The sequence below is a fragment of the Danio rerio genome, chromosome 8 (genome assembly GCF_052040795.2).
Source record: "Danio rerio strain M-AB ecotype USA chromosome 8, GRCz13ab, whole genome shotgun sequence".
In the NCBI taxonomy this organism is placed as follows: Eukaryota; Metazoa; Chordata; class Actinopteri; order Cypriniformes; family Danionidae; genus Danio; species Danio rerio.
This window is the reverse complement of record NC_141028.1, coordinates 49,915,436-49,938,066: the sequence shown is the minus strand read 5'-3', so window position 1 is coordinate 49,938,066 and position 22,631 is coordinate 49,915,436. Positions and strand designations below refer to the sequence as shown.

Genomic DNA, 22,631 nt, shown 5'->3' with positions numbered 1-22,631 from the left:
GATCCTCGGCTGGTTCAGTTAGCAGTTCTTAGTGGAGTGTTATTCTTAGGATGAGTATATGAACATTTCAGCTATAGGTGTACTCCATCTCTGAAACTACTGCAGGTGGCAAAGAGAGGCTCAGTAATTCAATTAGGAAAACGGCAATTCATTTTTATTCGACATTGACGAGTTCAAAATAATTGTTGAGTCCTAAAATACTGACATTGACATCAGTTGAGTTAATACCTACTGAACTAAGGATTTCGATTGGCCCAATCTGGCAAGCGCTTAGAAAAGTAACAGACAACGCGTGAAAACGTCATCTTCTTTCTATCGTGTCGCGATTAAAATTGACACCAAAATAATAAAAGTGCGGATGCCCATAGCCTTTAAACTGAAACACAGCGTAAAAGGTAAAGAAAGAAACCCAAATAAAACATTGCCTGACAGCGCCATAATGTTACCGCCCTGTTCCGAGTTAGCTGCGCCCACAGTGTAATTGAGACGCGCAGAGAAGAACCGTCAGCTGGAGACAGGCGGAGAACTAAGGATGGCAACCAAACAAACACCTCATGACTGGACATTTCTTTCAAAGTAACACTTTTTATAAGCGTTTATTGTCAAGTTACTAATTCTAAATGCTAATTCGTGTATTGTCAACATACTTTTGTTTGGGTAGAACTTAAAATGGACTTTAATTCGGACGGACAGCAACGGACGTGATCGATAAACAGGATAATCGACGTCTCATCGACATTGTTATGAGGGACCGACTGGCGGATTTGAATGTGGCAAGTGATTGATAACAAATCCGATAAAAAAAACTGGCTAGCAGCGTACTTGATTATTGAAGACATTTTTAAAAAATTAACGTTTTTTATTTTCCTAGTGACTTTCTCTGTTGTTTATGTTTACTTCTCATGCTTGTGTCTGTCTTGTGTTTATGTGCACTTGTGGTGTTTTAGGGCAGGCATAATGCCAGTGAAGATGGGGGTGTCGCTGTGTCTATGGAGAGAAATGACTTCATGCAAGACTTTTTTCAAAAGGTAACAGTTTAGGGTGGGAAGGGAGGGTTTATATAACGTTACGGGGGTACAAGTGCCTTCAAAGTTTGTTTGTTTGTTCGTTTGTTTATTTAACCATAAGTTCACTTACAAACCAACACGGCACATTCAACAATCCAATACATTTAGTGTTGATATAAAAGTACATGACTAGGAACATAAAAAAGAAAGTGCCTTCATAGGCACAGTATAGAAAATCATCATACCCTTACTTTATTTGTCATATAGCCTGAAACCAAATCACATTCCAATTAATTCTTGCCTTTGAAATGTTTTTGTTGCCTTTTCCAAACTTGCCTTTCTACAACTTTATTCTGAGTGTTCGTAAGTCTAAAAACAAGATGAACCAGTTTCAAATCTGTTTAAAGATAGTAGAAATTATAGGAGAAATTATATGACCATTCGTATTACAAGAACCTCACGATGCTTGCAAGGAGCATCATTTTGAACTCAAGTCATATATTGAATCCTAAATTTATATCATTAAAGTTTAATGGTCGATTTAGATTCCCAAGTTTTAATAAAGTAAAATTTAAAATCTTTTGTACATCTGACTGTCTTGAAGCTGGATAAAGCCAGTGTACAATAAATTGTTTTTTTTTTTTTTTTTTGTATGTCTTTGTAAGGAGTATATATATCATGCTGTTATGCAAGAAAAAATCTAATGCAAGTCTGGCAATAAAGTATTGTGATGAAGGTCTTTTGAAAGCAGAGTGTAATGTGAGTAAAAGATTTTCAGAGGGTATAATGATTTTCTATAGGGACTGTATGCACTTAATTTATTGCTCTGAAAAAAATACTCTAAGGACAGTAATGATACTGATTAATAAAAACAATAACTAATTTATATATATATATATATATATAAATATATATATGTGTGTGTGTGTGGTGAGAACATGCATCCGTAGAAGTGTCCATCGAGAAGCCCAGTAATGTGAAACCTTAGCAAAAGTACAAATTAAAACTCTGCTTTTACTTTTTTTTTTAGGTTGAAGAGGTCAGACGGGTCATTGAAAAGATCTCCTCCCTAGTGGATGAGGTGAAGAAGAAATATAGTGTGATCCTTTCGGCCCCCAATCCTGATGAGAGTAAGTCACCCTTATGCACCTTTAGTGAAATATGAGCAAGTTTTACAACAGAAACAAGTAAGAGCTAGTTTCTGAATGGTCAGGTTAAATAGTTTTGCTTGACAGTGCTCCTTAGCAGGTTTACAGTCACCATTTGACTTGAATTTTTTTTCATTCAAATGCTGAAAACAACTGTTTTTATTCATGGATATTCATATACATCCATACTCTATGTGGAGTGTTTCAATAATCGTCTATAGCAGTGGTTCTCAAACTTTTTTCACCAAGTACCACCTCAGAAAAAATTGGTCTCTCCAAGTACCACCATAATGACCAGTAATAAAATAAAGCAGCGAAGTTGGCCAAATTAAGCAGCTACAGCACTGCACAGTTCAAAAACAAGTCATATTCATATTTATACAATTTTGATAGATTTTGAAATATATGTTGCATGTACATATGACGTATTTGTAAAACTTTTTGAAATCTAAACATTAACTTATATGTAGATTGCTTGGGAACCCGTTTTTCTCAGAGGATGTCAAGCTGACAGAACATTGCTGCACTCTGATAAGAGTTTTATTTATTGAGAAAATTAAGAAGCACTGCAGTGTTTGGGTGTTCTGTGTTTGAGCTAATTAGTCTAACGAAGTTATATTCTGTATAATATGAAGCTGATCAGTTGACTCTTGTCGCGTGACTCGCGATGCGGCATTCTAAAAAGTTAAGATGTTTTCAACTGGGCATGCCAGGCATACAAAAGCGCATTGTGCTGCAGTTCTTACTCATTTTTTCTAGCCTGTGGGTTAAATTTTGATGCTCGTGACCGAGATGTACAGTAATTTTTCAAAATTGTATACATTTTTTTATTTTATTACTCTGTGATTCCTCCGCGTACCACTAGTGGTACACGTACCACATTTTGAGAACCACTGGTCTATAGCATGTGAATGGCATGTGATGGGGTTTTGGTTGCGAATCATCTAATCTAGTTGTGGGCGGTATGACCAAATTCAATTTCATGAGTCATTTTATTTCATGGTAACAATATATTTTGTGAAATAATCGTTTAAATAGGTAGTTATTCCTGGAAAATCAACAGAAAGGGCTATGATAAAGGGATGTACAATATTGGATTTTTAGTTGATATTTACAAAGTCCTTTTGGTAGAACTGTTTGATCCTGTTTGTATGTTATTGAGAAGTGTAATGTCCAGGTTAATGTTGTTGAGTCAGGTTTGAGATTTTTATTCCTCACAAATGTTAGTTTCTTAGGAACACAACTGCTGCTTTATTTCGTGATAGAACTAACTTTTTCTTTAATTTTTATTAGTATAACACAGCCGTCCCTGAATAGACTTCTCATGTGCCAGTACCTGGCTGGAGGCTGCTTGGGAGAGATGTTAAAAAAATAATTAATAGAGCAGATACCGAATTAAGCTCTATAATTCCACAGTCAATAAGTCAATCATTTGTTCATATATTCTTGCCAATATAGCAAACAATGATTTTTTGACATAACCTCATATTTTTTGTGTGTTTTATTTTAGTTTTTCTAGTCGAATGTGAAAATGAAATGTGTTCTGTTTTTGTTTGGTTTAAATGCCTTTGGTCTGTACTTCATTTATATTTCAGTCAAATCACGCTGACCATTTACCTAGGGTTAAAAGTGGGTTTTAGAAGCTCAGAAACAAAGTTTAGTTTTGTGTTGCCCTGGGCTAGTTTAATCAATGTATTAAATCTTTTATTTAAGTTGTAAATTTATCCAAATTACTCCCTCTATTTGAAGGCTTTGTTGTATTACCTAATATATAACAATGCCTTTGAGTCACTCTGCTTTTGTCTTTGTCTGAGCGCACATTCAGGCTTTCCGTCATTCATGGCTCTGTCACGAAGCAAGAAACGTAAAATAAAGAAAATCACACGGCCATGGGCTTCCTCTGCTAAAAACTTCACAGCACATCAGTCTATAATAACGCCTCTGAAAACTGCTATAGAGAAAACTTTTCTTACACACCCCCATGATTTTATGTAGACCCTTTGTAAAGTATTGCCAATTTTTAGTTGTGGAATCTGAATAGTGAAAAACCAGTGACTGAAATGAGCAGAGAATACGTACCCCTTTAAATTTACCACAGGGAGTCAGGTTTGGGCTTGTGAAGAATCATGGTTTCCCCCCTCACATTCTTTGTGTTAAGTGACTGTGTTGGGTTACTTCTGGCTGTTAGTTGCAGGGCATGTATAGGACATGCAGACAGGAATGTAAGCTTGAGATAAAGACATCTGCAAGGGTGTGAGTGCTTCTACTACACACTTTACAACAGACTAAGTGTGACGTTTTTATCTGAGATGTATGACTGTGAATCTTGAAGCTGATAGTAAAATTGAATGATCTGTTTGAGGATTGTGCTAATGGATGTGTAATATTTCTCTGCAGTCACTTTTCCATATACATGTCTGAATTTTATATCCTCACATAAAACACATCAGTCTTTTTCTAGTGTGGTTATCTGTAATCATAGAAACACATTAACTTTGATAGCCGATGGTTTTTGTAATCTGTCATGTGAGTTTTATATCAAGCAAACATCAGTGTCTAGGAATATCAAGAAGATGCCTGTATGTAATTTTAAACTGTTGAATAAATTATTTTATATAAATGATATAACTGATTATTTATGAAGAGTTAAGATACAAGATTCTGTCTGAAATGTTGTTTTTGTTCAGTTTAAGGCAATGAAAAAAAAACTATTCATCACTGTAACATTGGAATTATTGAATCTACACGCAGGAGTCTGAGGAAAGAATTTTATTATTTCTTTCATATTAGAAGGAAATTTCACATGGCACTGACAAAGGCTTTTCTATCTAAGCTCTTCATATGTAATTTGAATAGGTTAAAATACATTAAAGCTGCTTACTGATATTTCTGAATTTATTCAATTAATGTTTATTTGTATAGCGCTTTTATTACGTAGATTGTGTCAGCAGCTTAAATTAGAAGTTCTAGTAAATTGAAAATGTCAGTCCAGTTTTCAGAGTTAAAGTTCAGTTCAGTGGTTTAATTTTCACTGCTTAAAGTCCAAACACTGAAGAGCAAATCCATCGATGCGCAGCTCCAAGTCCCAAACAAGCAAGCCAGTGGCGACAATGGTGAGGAAAAAAAGTTCACCAATTGATGAAAATGAAGGAAGAAAACCTTGAGAGAAAGCAGGCTTAGCTGAGCACGACCATTTCTCCTCTGGCCAAACCTCTTGTGCAGAGCTGCAGTCTAGATGCCGGAGGCTGGAGAACACTGGATGTCCATCGTGGAGAAGCTGCAGGTGTGAGTAGGTCACTGGCGGGTGTTCAGGCTGGCCCACGGGATCAATGCGGAGACTCGTCTGTCACGGGCCTTTTAGGAATCAGTCTCATGCTCTCCGCTCCTCCTTGACCATCAGCTCAGGATACGGCCTGGTTCAGGATTATGGATGCCTTTAAAAGTCCTCTGGTTGGCATGATCTTATCACATCTCTTGGATCGCTTCAGTGGCACTGCACAATCTCTAGAGGCCTCGGGATGAGTATCCCCAGGTAGAAATAGAGTACAAAAAAAATAATTTATTGACGTGCTCACCAATGTTTTACCTAATACAGAAAATGAAGTAAAAACAGTACATGTAAAAATATATGTGTACATGATGGCAAAGCTAACTTACTCAACTTTCCTGTGTTACACAGTCAGCAATTTAATAAATATTGCCTTACAATGCAATAAATCAGCATGTTAGAATTTAGTATAACATGCTGATTTGCTGCTCATGAAACATTTTTTTTTCTTATGAATGTTGATAACACTTGTGCTGTTGAGTATTTTTTGTGGAAATTGGGAGTTTTATTTTTTATTATTAGTTTGAAATCTTTTGTAACAAATTCCTATAACTCTTGATTGATTTAACGGATCCTTGCTGATCAATATGATTTTGCTTTCAGAAACAAAAGAAGAACTAGAACAACTCACGGTGGAAATCAAAAAACATGCCAACTATGTACAGAAAAGCCTCAAATGTGAGTAGATTTAAAATTTGGAGTTTTGTTGCGTTTGGAAAAAGAAATGTGAAAGAAATCATCTGTTGTTGTTGTTAGCAATGCACCAGAGTCTGCCTTCAGATGAGCAGGTCAATCAAGCCTCAGTGGATGCACGCATTCAAAAAACACAGGTAATCATCTCTGCCTCAATTTTTTTCATGTACAGCCATACTTTCATGCCAAATTGGTTAATTGTGCTTCTTTTCTATTTCAGTATACTAATTTATCGCATAAATTTGTGGAAGTAATGACGCAATACAATGAAGCTCAAGTGTCCTTCAGAGAGAAAAGTAAAAGCAGGATTCAGAGACAGCTGGAAATCAGTAAGTCTTACAGTACATGTGTAACTTTGTTTTAGCGTTTTCAAGCACATTTAACCATGGTTTAATTAACTAGACCAGCGGCAAACTAAAGGGGTAAGGGAGTGCTTAAGGACAGATATATGAGAATTAATGGAGAAAAAGCATTCAAAAATAAATAACCAAACATTTTATTAAGATGAACAAACATGAGTATTAAGAAACAAGTTTGAAAAATTATAAAACATAATTGTAACATTATAAATAGAGTATTAAATATATTCAAATATTGTATTAATTAAATATTAATAATACTAAGTAATTAATCAGATGTAATTAAAGTTAGATGAAAATATTTGTATTTATTGCATAAAAAGACTGACATTCACTCTGAGATTTTTCAAATGTGTCACTATTTGTTGATATTGCATATATAGTGTATTTAATTGTTCCTCGATTTTTAAATTTTAGATTGCCTTGGTCATCGTCTAAAGCTTAATTAAAGATACTATAATTTAGGTAATAATAGTTATCAACTATCTTTAATAATCTAATCTAAAATAATTATTTGAAAATAATAGTTGTATATTGAGGGGTGACAGTGACATGGTAGTACAAATGCCTCAGCAAGAAGGTCGTTGGTTCGAGACTCGGCTGGGTCTGTTGCCGTTTCTGTGTGTATGCAGAAATAAATACCTTTTATTATAGGATAATGAGATTTATTTGTTAGGATGATGTGATGTCGAATATAATGCCCATGTAGCGTTTTAATTGTTTTATTTAGTATTAAGGTTTTATTTTGTTTTATTTGGGCAAAACTTTATTTCCAGTAACAACAACAAATTTATGCCATATATTTGTCCCCTTCCACCTTATCACCTGACATGCTGTGGTTGAAATGTAATTTGAGAAATGTGTGGTCAGACGTGTAGTGCAGGCCTCTGGAGGAAATGTCCTCTGTGTGCATGAATTAGTCCCCGTGTGAGTGGATTAATGAGGGACTTTCTTTGCTTTGCGACACATGAAACGGCATGGTTTGTCACCGGAGACTGTAAGGCAGGTGTTACCTAGACAGCAGAGCTCCAGAGAGATCCTGCTTTACCTGTGTGCAGCAGGCCAGAAACACAGAGTGATGTGATAGGATAGTGAGTCACCAGTCATGTGAACAATATTTGCATAAAGACTCCAGTAAATATTGTATGTTTTGTTAGGGGATTTTATCATGATGATTAATTTATGTGTTATGTTATTTGAAGTCATGTGATCCAATAGTTGTGGCAATTTAAATAAAATTATAATTTTTAGAATCCAACTGTTGTGGAACAAATACTGAAAATTCATGCTCTTTTAAAAGTAGCGGTATTTGCTAAAAATGTAGTACAGGTAAAAGTATTTATTCTAAATACTACTCAAAGTGCAACTTATAAAGTAGTCCTTTATTCTGAACTAGGACATTCAGAACATACAAAGTTGTAAAATTCACAAAAAGGTTTGTCATGTAGGTTTATTAAGCATCTTTTATTTGACTGTATACTCAAAAAAAAATAAAATAAAATAAAAAAATGCTGGGTTGTGACGACCCAATTTTGGACTTGTCCATATTTGATCCAACGTTGTGTTATGACAACCCAGCAACAACCTTTATATTTTTAGTAAACCAAAATTTAGTTGTGGAGTAAAAATGATCTAGTTTTAATTTTAGAATTAATAAATATAATTCTCATCATGAATATAGATATACTGTACAAGCTGATATAGTGTTAAGGAAGAAATGCGTCACAGTGATCGACAATTTTGGAGATTCAGATGTACTGTAGTCAGATCTGGCTTGCTGGCCTGCTACAAACAAGAGCTGGATTAAACAAATAGTTCGCACAAAAATGAAAATGTAGTCACCCTCATGTGGTTCTAAAGCTTTGTGTTTTATTCTGTTGAATACAAAATAAGTTATTTTGAAGAAGCTTAAAACCATTAACACACACACATATATATATATATATATATATATATATATATATATATATATATATATATATATATATATATATATATATATATATATATATATATATATATAAAAAGTGTGTGTGTGTGTGTGTGGGTGTGTATGTGTGTGTGTATATATATATATATATATATATATATATATATATATATATATATATATATATATATATATATATATATATATATATATATAATAAGGATTTCAATGGTTACAGGTTCTTTTCTTTTCAATAGAAGAAACAAAGTCAGCTTTGAAACAAGTGAAGGAAGAGTAAATGCTGAATAAATGTCATTTTGGGGTGAACTGTCTCTTTAATTTTTAAAATATTGAAATATAACTTTTTGTTTGTGTTTTTAAGTGTCTTAATATGAACATTAGTCACTGCTTAGGGGTCATAATAAATGAGTGTTTGTGTTTTCCAGTGGCCCTTACATCAATAGTTTCAGCCATTCTATTGTTCCCTCTCATTTTCCCAGCTGAATCAATATAGTCCCCAAGGGATACTTAGCATGGCCACATACAAGCTCATGGTACACACATACACTGTTCCATGACACAAAGCCAAACGATTATACAAATGGACTAGACCATTAGCAGTTACTGGTCTCCGCTTCCTGTTTACCATTGTCAAATTCACAAACAAGCAGCCATTTATCAAACAAATATAATATAATGACCTGAACTTTGAGAAGAGTTGTTTGTCTGATATAATATGCTCTAAATCTTGTAGCTGGAAAAATCACAACAAATGAGGAACTGGAGGAGATGCTGGAGACTGGAAACCCTTCCATTTTCACTTCTGATGTAAGTTTGCTTTACAGAATAATCATCATAGCTTTATTGTATTATTAAAATACTGAAACTCTCGCACAAAGCCAGTTTCTATTGGCTTCTCCGTTTAGTTTGACCTTTAGCTAACTCGACATGAAAGGAACTCGTTGTCAATAATTATGTAGAGTTGGCGCCCTCTCGTGGTTACAGTCTCTAATTTTTGTAATAAAGAGAGCAAATAATGTTCATTTTAGTAAATAAGATTGCACACAAACAATTATTCTGACATTATTAAATCGTCAAATTGTTTTTAATGCAAATTATTATATTTTGTAGTAGACAATGAGAAATCCTCAACACTGTTACATTGCAATCAGACAACATTTAAAGGGATGGTTCACCCAAGAAATGAAAGTTTACTCACTACTGTATTTATTCAGCCTCAATCTTTATAAACCCTTAAAAATTTGTTCTGTTGGACACAAAGAAAGATATTTTTAAGAATGCTGAAAACTAGTTCCCACTGAGTTTCATAGGAAATTTATTCTGGATGTCAACACGGGTTTCTTCAAAATATCTAAGTATCTTTTTTGTGCTCAACAAATGAAAGAAAGTCGAACAGGTTTGGAACAAGTAGAGGATGAGTAAATAATGAAAGAATTTACATTTTTCAGTTAGCTATCCTTACAATGTAAGTTTGGAGTCACTATTTTTTTTTGTTGTTGCTGTTATTAATAAACAGTGTTCAGCATAACTGAGTACAGCCCATTTTGAAAATTAATACTTTTATCTGTTTCTCAGTGAATAAATCAGAACTTTAAAAAGAAAACACTATAAAAATATCAGAAAGTAGTTATGATGATACCCTATTGCTCTAAACATTATTATTGTAATTGAATCTCATGTCATTAATCAACTTTATTTTTATATAGCACCTTTAAAAGTAGCATCTTCAGGCACTTTACAAATATTTAACATGTTCAGCAGTAAAATATGCATACAAGGATGAATAAAGTAATTATAAAAAAAGCATAAAATAATAATAATAGATCTAAAAATCTAATAAAAATAAATAAAAATCGAATTATTGAAGAGGCGACGCAGTGGCACCGTAGGTAGTGTGGTCGCCTCACAACAAGAAGGTCGCTGATTCGAGACTCGGCTGGGTCAGTTGGCGTTTCTGTGTGGAGTTTGCATGTTCTTCCTGCGTTTGTGTGGGTTTATTCTGGCTGCTCCGGTTTTCCCCACAGTCCAAAGACATGTGGTACAGGTGAATTATGTTGGCAAAGTTGTCCATAATGTATGTGTGTGTGTGTGTGTGTGTGTGTGTGTGTGTATGGGTTGCAGCTGGAAGGGCATCTGCTGTTGGCGGTTGATTTCGCTGTGGCGACCCCAGGTTAATAAAGTTACTAAGCCGAAAAGAAATGAACGTATGAATAATTGAAAACTATAGTTGTTCATTTGTCCTCTTACTTAATAACCCAAGTATACAATAATAAAATTGTCACTGTATTGTTGCTGTATAGTCACAAGTTCCTAGAAGCTGATATTAAAAGGAGTCTTGTATTTTCAGATCATCTCTGACTCTCAGATAACTCGTCAGGCCCTTAATGAAATCGAATCTAGACATCAGGATATCCTGCGTCTGGAATCCAGCATCAAAGAGCTTCATGACATGTTTGTGGACATGGCCATGCTTGTTGAAACCCAGGTACTTTTAATTGTTACAGCATTGATGAATTAAAGGGGTTACAGAATGTGTAGTACACTGATGTATGTCGTATCAGGGTGAGATGATTGACAACATTGAAAAGAACGTCCACAATGCTGTCGAATACGTCGGCCAGGCTAAAGTGGAGACCAAGAAAGCTGTGAGGTACCAGACAAGAGCCCGCAGGGTAAGAGGAAAAGCAAACCAACTACTATATATATACCGTTGAAGTCAAAATTAATAGCCTTCCTGTAATTTTTCTTTTTCAAATATTTCTGAAATGAGGTTTAAGAGAGTAAGGAGTCTTTCACAGTATTTCCTATAATATTTTTTTCTTCTGGAGAAAGTCCTACTTGTTTTATTTTGGCTAAAATATAAGCAGTTTTTAGTTTTTTAAAAAACATTTTAAGGTCAATATTATTAGCCCCTATTAAAAGCAATATTTTTTTCATTGTCTACAGCATAAACCACTGTTATACAATGACTTGCTAAATACTCTTACTTGCTTAGTTAACCCTTTAAAGTGCCCTTTAAGCTGTATGCTAGTATCTTGAATCATATGTAGTAAAATATTATGTACTGTCATTATGGCAAAGACAAAAGAAATCAGTTATTAGAAATTAGTTATTAACCATGTTGAGAATTGTATTGATAATTTTCTTTCCGTTAAACAGAAATTAGGGAAAAATATACAGGGGGCTAATAGTTCTGGACTTTAGCTGTATGCAAGCATATCAGCATGAGCTTTCTATATATCACATCTTCATAAATACTAATAAGGCATTCCTTAAAGGGATAGCTCACCCAAAAAAGAAAATTGGCGTCATTTACACAGTTCACTTCTTTCAAACGTTTGATTTCTATCTTCTATTGAACACAAAGGAAGAAATTTTAAAGAAAGCTAAAAACCCTTGACTTCCATGTTTGTTTTTCCTTCAATGTAAATCAATGAATACAGGTTTTCAACTTCCTTCAAAATACATGTTACGGTTTAATAAGGTGTCGAGAGAGAGAAAACGTAACATTTCGAAAATTATATTATAAATATTAAGTTTATTCCTCTGTAAGGAAAAATGATAGCACCAACAAAAGGGCATGTATGAGATTTGAACAGTGCATTTGAAAATGAATAGAAGCAATTACAGAAATATTACCAGCCCAAAAGTTACAGGGAATTAGAGTGGCACCAAAGCAAAGAACTAAACAAAACCAACAGCCACTTAACCTATTTTTTTTCCACTAAAAGGAATGATAAACTTTTAACCATATTGGATTTACAGATTTTTGGACTAGCTCAGAGACCAGAAGAATCAAATCGTAATACAAAAAAAAAAAAATAACATGAGCGTACACAACACAAACCCACACACAGCACTGAACAAACAAGGCGTGCTGGTCAAATGTAAAGTCAGAGGAACAAAACCTGATTGGTCCACAAGGAAACCCCCCTAATGAGGAGTGACAGGCTCGGGATCCAATCAGCAAATAGTTGTGGAGGCAAAGAAAAGCGAAACAAAAGGTTATAGGGTGAGACAAAGAGCTAATGACAGACTTTCACGGACCGTAACAGTATCTTTCTGTGTGTTCAAAATAAGGTTTAAAACCACTTGAGAGTAAGTTAATAGTAAGTAAAATTTAAATTTTGGGTAAACTATACATTTAAGTCTACTACAGCTGAAGAATACTCTATAGTTCAGTTGTACTTTTAATGCCACCAAATACTTGCATAAATTTGTCTTCTTTTTTATCTTGTACAGAAACACATCATTCTTGCTCTTATTGTTCTGGTCGTGGTTGCTGTGGTCGCACTAATCATTGGTTTATCTGTTGGCCTGTCTGGTAAAACCAGTACTAACACCGCCGCCGCCAGTTCTAATGCAGCCAATCCTGTTTAAGCATGCTTTCTGAGGTAACACCCAGTGACCAATCACTAACAATCTCATCTATTTTCAATTCTCCTTTATTAAAAACCAGCTTCAGTCTTTCAGTCCACATTTGTTAGAAGACAGTTCATTTGCTTCAAACAAATAGCAATATAACTAAAGATTGATTCTTTCCAATTAAAACAGGCACATTTTAATTGGCTTCAAACTGATATCTGTTTTTTTGTTTGTTTATATATCTATTATAGAAATGGGTCTATGTTGCCATTTGTGGAGCCGTGTGTATCATCATTCTTCTCCTAATCATCATCACTGCAGTTTATGTTGATTAGTCACCTACAATGAACCCATCTTCCTTTTGACCTTACTGGGAGAAAAATTAGTTTGTTTGCATTTACAAAAGCATTTAAAAATTTGTAATTAAAATATGTTTACAAATTTACAAACAATAAATACGTTTCTGTATTTGTTTATTAATAATTTAGTTTTATTTATTTTCCTGTACTTATATTTGTCAGTTTTTTTTTTTTGTTTTTTTTTTTGTGAAATGTATTACCAGTTAGGGTGAGTAAACATTATTATTATTATTATTATTATTATTATTATTGTTGTTGTTGTTGTTGTTGTTGTTGTTATTATTATTATTGTAGTAGTTGTTGTTATTGTTATTATTGATATTATTATTATTATTATTATTATTATTATTATTAATATTTATATTATTATACTAGGCCTATGGAATCCACAACAATTTTAAATAACCACTGCTAAACACACTGAAACATAGAATTTCCCTTTTTTTTTTTTTTACAAATTCTAGACTACCACAAGTATATTGTAATAATATATTAGGGATTTTTCCAATAATTATATTAGTGAAATGCCATTTTTGTAGCCGTGTGCATCATCGTTCTTCTAATCATCATCACTACGTCAATTAATCACCTACAATGAACCCATCTTCCCTTTGACTTTACTGAGGGAACAATTTTTATTCTGACTGAAAGTTGAGATGTTATCCTGCAGACAAATCTTTCTTCATTACCAGTGAATTGTGTAGAAGATGGCACTCGTATTTAGTCAAAGACTTTTCTCTTTGGCTTTTGTGCTTTGCCATTTCTTTATAACAAGCAGAGGTAATTTTCTTTTTTGTTTAATGCTGGTAAGTAGATTGTGTACAAGTAATGTCTGCAATATTACAATATGGTATTTGGTTACTTTTGTGCCTTGGGAGATCTGACTGATCGTGTGGAATTAAATGCAATCCAGCGAAGTGCACTTAAGATGTTAAAAAGAAGATTTTTTTTTAGCAATGATATATGAGTCACTAGTTCAATGTGGTTTGTTTCAGATTGCTCACAGTGGTTCCCCACAATATGATGTCAGGTTTATGAACAATGTTACAGAACTTGTTTTAATTGATGAATGTCTTTTTTTTTGTCTCTGATTGTCTGAAAGGAATGTAACTGTATTGTTAAATGCTCACAGTGTGTATTGCTAAATAAATGTTCAAGATTATATGTATTCTTTATCCCTAACATTTGTTTCACTGAAATGTTGCATTATTTGACTGTAAAGCTGCATGTGCTTTATATTGATACAAAACAAATATATTTCAAGTAAATGCTGTTTTTTTGTTTCAGAAATTTAATTAGAAATCTTTTTTTTTTTTTGTGAAAAGGGAATAATAGTCCTATATTTTGACATGCTGAGCATAAAATCACATTAAAATATAAAGAAATTATTTTTAAAAATCATCCTAAGACAGGGCTGTCCAAACTCGGTCCTGGAGAACCGGTGTCCTGGAGGTTTAGCTCCAACCCTAATCAGACACTCCTGAACTGGCTAATCAAGCTCTTTCTAGATACGTCCTGGCAGGTGTGTTGAAGCAAGTTGAAGCTAAACTCTGCAGGACAGCGACCCTCTAGGACTGAGTTTAGACACCCCTGTTGTAAGAATTTTGAGTGTATATTCTATGTCAGGGGTGGCCAACCCTGTTCCTGGTGAGCCATTTTCCTGCAGATTTCAGTTGCAACCCATATCCAACACACTTGCCTGTAATTATCACGTGCTGTTCAGGTTCTAATTAATTGGTTCAGGTGTGTTTGATATTGGTAGCAACTGAAATTTGCAGGAATGTGGCTCTCCAGGAACAGGGTTGGCCACCTCTGTTCTATGTGCTCATATCACTCTATACCATGTCAAATAAATATTTAAAATTTCTACCTTGTTATATACATGATTTTTTTTTACTATGATGTAGTGATCAACAGAATACCAAGTATCTAAACCGCTGGTTTCGAGAATACTCCATATTAAAGGTTTATTAACTAAAATAATCGTAAGCTCCATTCATTTATTAATTTTCCTTTGGCTTAGTCCTTTTAAATATCAGGGGTCGCCACAATAGAATGAACCGCCAACTAATCCAGCATATGTTTTACGCAGCGGATGCTCTTCCAGCTGTAACCCAGCACTGGGAAAAACACCCATACACTCTCACATTCTCACTCGTACACTACGGCCAATTTAGCTTATTCAATTCACCTCTAGCGCATGTGTTTGGACTGGGGGGAACAGAAGCACCTGGAAGAAACCCAACATGGGGAGAACATGCAAACTCCACAAAGAAACACCAACTGTGCTAACCACTGAGCCATTGTGTTACCTTAAGCTCGATTAGCAAAATAATAATTGTACAATACATTTAAATAGGCAATTATTCACAAAGTAAAATTATAAAGTTATTATTGCATAATCAAGTAGACATTTTCAAAAAAAAAGTATCATTTACTGGTTTCAAATTGCATCAAGGACAGTGTTGTAAATGTATTTTTATGTAAATGTTCTTGCCTTTTTTATTATAAAAATCTGAAACTGTTGCTTAAAGATTAGTCTCTAAATGGGTAACAAAAACTGTGGAAACTTTGCTTAACGATGAGTGGCTACTAAACAGCTAATCAATATGTCAATGAGTACTTTATTAATTTGAGTTACTTCAATGAGTTCTTTAGCAATGAAGTAAACTGTTGCTCAACTCTTCTTTGATAAGGGCCCTTGGAGACATTTTACTCCTCAACAATTAGTTTGTCAATGATTTATGCACTCGTAAAAAAAAAAAAAAAAAAAAAAACGTTTTAAAAGTGATTATAGTGATAACATTTTTCTTCCTTGTAATTGTGGTGTGGTTTTTAAAACTGTTGTTATAAGTTATGGTTAAAGTTACTGTCAGTGATGAGTGGCATTCTGTGACAAGTGCATTTTCCAAGATATCACAACATTTTGCTGCAACGGATTGTTGAAAACATCAAGAATTTATTTAACAAACAAATGGGACAAACTTTTATTGGTGTTGGTTCCTGTATTAACTTGTGTTATAGTTTTATTTCTTAACTGTGGTAACTGCTGGCAAACAAGTTACTATAGGCTTTTTTTTTTTTTTTTTTTTTGATTTAGCAAAATGATCTTTAAAAATAAAAAGAAATTTTGAAAATCAGTATCAGATGTGACTATTTTAATGCGGCACAACTATAAATATTATTAACAGCCCAAATAATAGACTTTAAAAAAGTGGGGTAATTTTGACCTAATTTGGTTAAATTATGGACAAACTCATTGGGTTAAATTGAGCTATGAATTTAATTCAGTATGACAAACCAAGCTGTTGGGATGAACTGGGTAGAAAGCCTAAGCATTTTTTAGAGTGTGACCTGTCCTGATTTTTGGAGCTGCAAATATACTGCGAGAAGCATGACTATATGCTACTGCTATCCAAAAGCCAAGTGCAGTAACTTCTTATTTGGTCAAAATGAGCTTTGTGAGATCTGTTCTTTCTTGTGACAAAAACTTATAATATCTCATGGTTCAATTTCGTCGCGTTTTAGAGAAACCAAAACCTTAATCCACACACGACACCAAAGCAATGGTGCAGTGACTATTTTCACCGATAGAGGGTGTTGCGAGGTACATTGATAACTGTCGTGAGCTCGATGTTGTTAGCAAAGAACTAATATTTTGGGAGTTGGAAAGTGCTGTCGTCGCTCATCAAAGCTGGCTACATATTCACTGTCAAGGTAGTATTGTACACTAACTATTAATTTAAATTAAAATCAGAATGGGCTCTAACATGAGCAGTTTATCTGTTTAGTATGCATAATTAAATGTTAATGTCGGTAATTCCCATGGCCATCCCGAAATTAATATGGTTAGCTAAACATATTAATCAACCGAACAAGTACACTTACAACAAGTACTGTAAACATTTGCTGTAACCACATCTTTGGACTTCAAATGAGCTTAGAATGCAAAACAAAGGTAACATTCTAATTTGTCTTTATTCGTGCTCCATATACTTTTATTATTAAAAGTAATTCAATAAATGATGCTTAACCCATATCTAACCAAAAAAGTTTCTAAATACACGCTAATAACTAAAATTATTTGCTAGTTACTTGAAAAGTTACACATTAACAAATGACACTTGACAATATTTAAACAACATCAAAGAACATTAAAAAGTATGTATGTACTGTAATTAAAAGTGTTTACAAATTATTAGTATTTTCAAACAAACAAGAAAAACAAATTCTGCAACGTTATTTGTTTATTATAGTTTTATTTGTTTTCTTGTACTTATATCTGTCACAGTTGTTTTTGTTTTTGGTCAAATGTTTTACCAGTTGGGACGAGTACACATAACGGTGTGCTATGTTTTTATTATTATACTAGGCCTATTGAGCCCTCATCAATAAAAAAGACCACTAAAACACTAAACATTCTATTTTACTAAACATACTAAAACATATAATATGTCTGTTTTACAATTCTAGACTACCACAAGTCTTTACAGGGTGACCGCGGGGTCCGCATAATTATTTTTAAGTCTTTAAAAGTCTTAAATCTCAAAAGCTAATTTCATTCATTTTCTTTCAGCTTTGTCCCTTTATTAATCTGGGGTCGCCACAGCAGAATGAACTGGCAACTTATCCAGCACATGTTTTACGCAGCGGATGACTTTTAGCTGCAACTCATCACTAGGAAACATCCACACACACACTCATTCACACACATACATTAAGGACAATTTAGCCTACCCAATTCACCTACATGTATACCACATGTTTTTGGACTTGTGGGGGAAACCGGAGTACTCGGAGTAAACCCACACGAACACATGCAAACTCCACACATGCCAACTGACCCTGCCGGGGCTCGAACCAGCGACCTCTTTGCTGTCAGGCAATTGTGCTACCCGCTGCGCTACCATGCTGCTCAAAAGCTAAATTTTAGACCTTAAAAAGTCTCAAATCTTCTCAAGTGTTGTGTTGTAGGTTTTCAATCATTTTTTTAACAGGTCTTAATTTTTCTTTGTTCATGTAAAGCTACCCAACCTGGGCATTAACACCTATAAAATCACCGACAAGCCCAATCTCAATAAAACTTTTAACTTTTTATATAAAAATAGCATTTAATTACTTCCTTTACAATAACATTTGCTTAAAGGTTATCTGTTTATAAACTGCTGAGGAAACTGACCTGACCTAGATTTATTATTATTAAATTATTATTATTGTAGATTCTTGGTAAGGGTTATAGGGTTTGTGAATTGATGTATTTGAAAATTATTACAAAAATATTCAAACAAAACTATTATTATTGTATTATTAAATGTTTTCAATTTTAAACATTTTTGATTGGACAAGTGAAAATCTTTTCTAACTGGGATATAACAAAAATCCTTTGCAATTAGCCCTGTAAAAGCCAAAAATTAAATTCATAATGGTCTTAAAAATGTCTAAAATTTTAACTTGGTAAAACCTGCAGAAGATCTGTTCAATTCTTTTGGCCCAACTGGGCTATTGCAAAAATGCTTTAGTGTTTAGCCCTGTATAAGTCTAAAGTTTCATTCATGATGGTCTTAAAAGGGTCTTAAAAAGTCTTACATTTGACTTGATGGAACCTGTAAAAATCCTGATTATAGTAATGTACTAGTGATATTCCAAAGCAAACTTGTGAGATGTTCCTAATTTCCATTTCAGGAATTGATACTAAAGTATCAACCTACATGATCTATTTGCGAACGGACATCCAGCAAGCCAAAAATCCACCATGTGTTTATGATAACATCGTTTCCTTGACAACCTCAGTTTGTGACAGAGCTAAAGCAGGTGCGTCCACTGACACTCATGGGATTTTACTCTGGAGTCTGGACACACAGCAGCTGTGAAAATCTCTTTCAAACACACACACACATACAAACACACACACACACACACACACACACACACACACACACACACACACACACACACACACACACACACACACACACACATTAGACAGTGTGCTCTAGATACTGTTAATGAAATCGATATATATCCAATGAATATCGTGGACGCCTCTCGTGACATGACACTTTTGGGACGTCCTCCTATTCCTATCTGCTATTGAGCTATGAGCGTGCAGAAATATAGTCATTATGTAACTTCAGTGTTCCTGCCTCATAGACAGCAAGAGAGCATCCACACACACATGAGAGAGAGAGAGAGAGAGAGAGAGAGAGAGAGAGAGAGAGAGAGAGAGTCAGTGAGAAATAAATAAATGAAAATCTCACCTGACCTGGTTAGGGTGAGTGAATAAAGGGATGAAGCTGAACAGGGAGACAGTGAGTGTTTGTAACAGTCAGTGCTTTTCTCTCGTTCTGTGTGTGAGTCAGTGTTTGGCTGAACCGCGACTTTACTGGAAACCAGAGCGAAGGACGGCTAGAAAACGTGAGTGTGAGCATACTGTAGATCTGAATGAGCATTTTTGTTTTGAACTTGATTTTCAGCTGAATCCATGAGTCAACATGATATGTAGGCTCGCTTTAAGTCCATATGGAATGTTTAGTTTTTCTTTTAGAAAAAGGCCAGACTTTAATAATACTTCAATGCAGGCTTCGCCGCTATGAACTTCATTTTGAAGCTTTTATAATGGTATACTATAAGGTATTGACCTAAGCTGAAAATAAGATTACTTTACCAGGTATAATAACAAACATGCTAAGTGTATTGCTTTATTGTCTGTAGATGTTCATAGGATGATATTGGAAAAATGTGATATTGCGATATTTTAATTTTCTGCGATAAATATTGTGATATAGGATACCGTTTTCCAAGAAAGTCTGAAGCACTATTTGATGGTTCTATAGAGTCCAATTGTATTTAGTAAGAAAAAATAATAATAAATCACAATGCAAAAAAAGCTTTTCTTTCTTTGTTTTGTCTGGTTTCTAATCTAAATATCTAAAAATTCTTAGATCAAGTAAATATATTGTTTTGTTTTCAACTTTTCCTTTTAAGCAGGGGTGTCAAACTCAATTCCTGGAGGGCAGAAGCCCTGTACAGTTTAGTTCCAACACTGCTCCAACACACTTACCTGTAGGTTTCAAACAAGCCTGAAGGACTCAATTAGTTTGATCAGGTGTGTTTAATTAGGGTTAGAACTAGGGTAAGGCCCTTTTGCAACTGAGTTTGACACCTGTGCTTTTAAGTTTTTCTCAAAACAAACAAAACTATCTGTCTGTCTTTATATATCTAAAAATGTTAACTAAGAACTTTTTGTTGCATAAATTGTACAAATTACGTATAAATACAGTAATTGAATACAATTCTGTAGCTGCTGTTCAACTATAATTCAGACTCATGATTGCATATCTTGTGATGTGACTATTGTGGATGCGCACATTGCGATATTGATGCTGAAATGATATATTTTGCAGCGCTAGATGAGAGAGTAAATACATTTTTAATCTATCAATTAAACTGCAAAAGGATGATAAAGTACAATAGGTAACACTTGATAAAAGTAGTAGTAAACATTAGTTAACGCATTAAAGGTGCAGTGTGGAAGTTTGACACCCAGTGGTTGAACTAGGTATTACGTTAAATTCGGAGTCTGCTACTGTCCACCGGAGGTCACATTTCAGTCACGGACGCATGCTTTGAGAGCCTTTCTGACCGAATGAATCAAATATACAGTTTTCCACCAAAGCAACCCAGTTTGCTGAAATATAATTTGCTAAACTGGCAGTGGGCGGGTTAAAAGAACCAAAACAACGGCAGAATTCTGGCACGAAAAACCCGTCAAAGCAAAATATATGACTTCAGCATTGTTTTTCACATAAATAAGAATGTCCACTTAGCATGTTTCTCAAATATCTGAAAACATATTAGAGTATTTAAATTTTTTTATATTTATATTTTTATTGTACGTCTTTGATTTGTGTTTGGTCAGGTTACTTATGTTGAGTATTTTTCTATTTGTAAATGTAAAATAAAAGATAAAATCATATTTTTTAAAGCAAGTTGCATTGTTCATGTTAACTAACGTGGTTAAATAGCATTAACATACAGAAAAAAGAGCAGCTGGAAGTCCATAAATATAAAAAATTAAACATAAAGCCATGAACAATTTTTGATGAAAGTCTCGATTTCGTTTATATCAATGCTTAAACAAAGGGCATTAAATATCTATTATTTTGTAATGATTATCTTTGGCAGTAATTTCTTCAACTGCTTTAATCAAAATTGATAATAATAAATGTTTCTAAAGTAGATCAGCACATTAGAAATATTTATGAAGGTCATCGACATACTAATAGCTGTTTTGAAATCATACTCATATTTATATAATACAAGTTTTACTGTGAAGGCGTGAAGTAAATTTGAGTTACTCTATGATGTAAATGGCTTCAATAGAATTGATAGAAATATGCCCACTGATTTAAAAAAAATTGTAAAGGTCTGAAATTGTAAATTGTAAAGTTTTAAAGCAAATGGACTGGCTAAATGTTGACTGGATTGTTGTAAATTGTTGATGAGAAGCACAGAGGCTGCTTTTACAACTTTTTGTGTGGAAATCAAAACTGCAAATCTTAAAGTGGCCATTGATTTTTGTATGTCTTCAGAACAATATAAGATACTTTTATAGACTTTTTCAGCAATGTCCACACTTAAATCTGTGCAAATTATAAAGTTTAATTCAAGTATTTTGAGGAGACATAATCACCTATGATTAATAGATTTAAATTGGGTTTTTATAGTACATATAAACATTGGTCAGCAAATATAACCAGAAGGTTACCATACACGTTTGATGCATGAAAACAAAGACCTCATTAGTTCTCACACATCAAGCAAGCATGCTAGTGATCAAATCTGAGTTTTGTAAACAGGGTTCTCCAAAAGCAAACCTGTTCATCCTAAAAAGCTCTTAGTTGATTCATTCTTGGATTTCTTTATGGATGTTTAAACACTAGAATAACAGAGGTGGTCATTCTGGTGTAATTGTTGTAATTTGTTAACTTAATAAAATAACTTAACAAAACCCTTAATAAAATCCACAAAAATGACATTTGCTAAATGTGTGTAAATTCCAATAAAACATTGTTATTTATTAACAGTACAGTGTCTGAGTTCTGACAAAGACTACAGAATACGCAAGACATGTCACTCGTATCTTTTTGAATAAGGAAAAGCAGAACTGTCAATATGGTGAATCAAGCCCCGCCTGCTAGAACAGTAGCCAATCGTTGATCGCTATATGGTGAAAAAAGCCCACGTTTAGAAATGAAACTAAAGTGACAGTGGTTGTTAAATTTCATTAACAATTCCTAATTTGAACTTCAATTGTAAGCTTGGAAAGCAATTTTGGAGAATTTGATGTTTCCCCATTCAGACAGAATGCCCGAGCATATTGCCTGAGAGGCGTTTCAAAGATAGCCGCCTAGTGAAATGA

The 22,631-nt window shown here is 33.9% G+C and overlaps 2 protein-coding genes across 8 annotated transcripts in view; both read left to right on the top strand.

Annotated features, from left to right (window-relative positions):
- Window positions 1-506: 506 nt before the first annotated feature.
- Window positions 507-14,392, top strand: stx2b (syntaxin 2b). Of its 5 annotated transcripts, XM_087265304.1 has the most exons (12): window positions 507-576; window positions 662-773; window positions 948-1,028; window positions 2,038-2,137; window positions 6,087-6,161; window positions 6,240-6,313; window positions 6,397-6,505; window positions 9,220-9,293; window positions 10,834-10,971; window positions 11,048-11,158; window positions 12,729-12,880; window positions 13,103-14,392. In XM_087265304.1, exons 2-11 carry the CDS (start codon window positions 744-746, stop codon window positions 12,864-12,866), a joined length of 930 nt encoding a protein of 309 aa, XP_087121430.1. In that variant the 5' UTR covers window positions 507-576; window positions 662-743; the 3' UTR covers window positions 12,867-12,880; window positions 13,103-14,392. The 5 variants fall into 5 exon arrangements, 4 of the variants coding, with proteins under 4 accessions (XP_087121430.1, XP_087121431.1, XP_087121432.1 ...); XR_015498412.1 differs by lacking the exon at window positions 9,220-9,293 and having other exon boundaries at window positions 13,103-13,329; XM_087265305.1 differs by having other exon boundaries at window positions 507-773.
- Window positions 14,393-19,356: 4,964 nt separating this feature from the next.
- Window positions 19,357-22,631, top strand: part of rimbp2b (RIMS binding protein 2b) — a 293,432-nt gene continuing 290,157 nt past the window's right edge. For all 3 annotated transcript variants that reach the window (XR_015498405.1, XR_015498374.1, XR_015498370.1), the window contains exon 1: window positions 19,357-19,624. The gene's annotated coding sequence lies outside the window, so the exon portion shown is untranslated. The remainder of the gene's footprint in view (window positions 19,625-22,631) is intronic.

Bases quoted from the DNA above. Each gene is read 5' to 3' on its own strand.
- stx2b (XM_087265304.1), top strand. From the start codon at position 744: ATGAGGGACCGACTGGCGGATTTGAATGTG. The intron at 1,029-2,037 runs GTAACAGTTTAG...TTTTTTTTTTAG, and splicing joins TGCAAGACTTTTTTCAAAAG to GTTGAAGAGGTCAGACGGGT. The intron at 9,294-10,833 runs GTAAGTTTGCTT...TTGTATTTTCAG, and splicing joins CTTCCATTTTCACTTCTGAT to ATCATCTCTGACTCTCAGAT.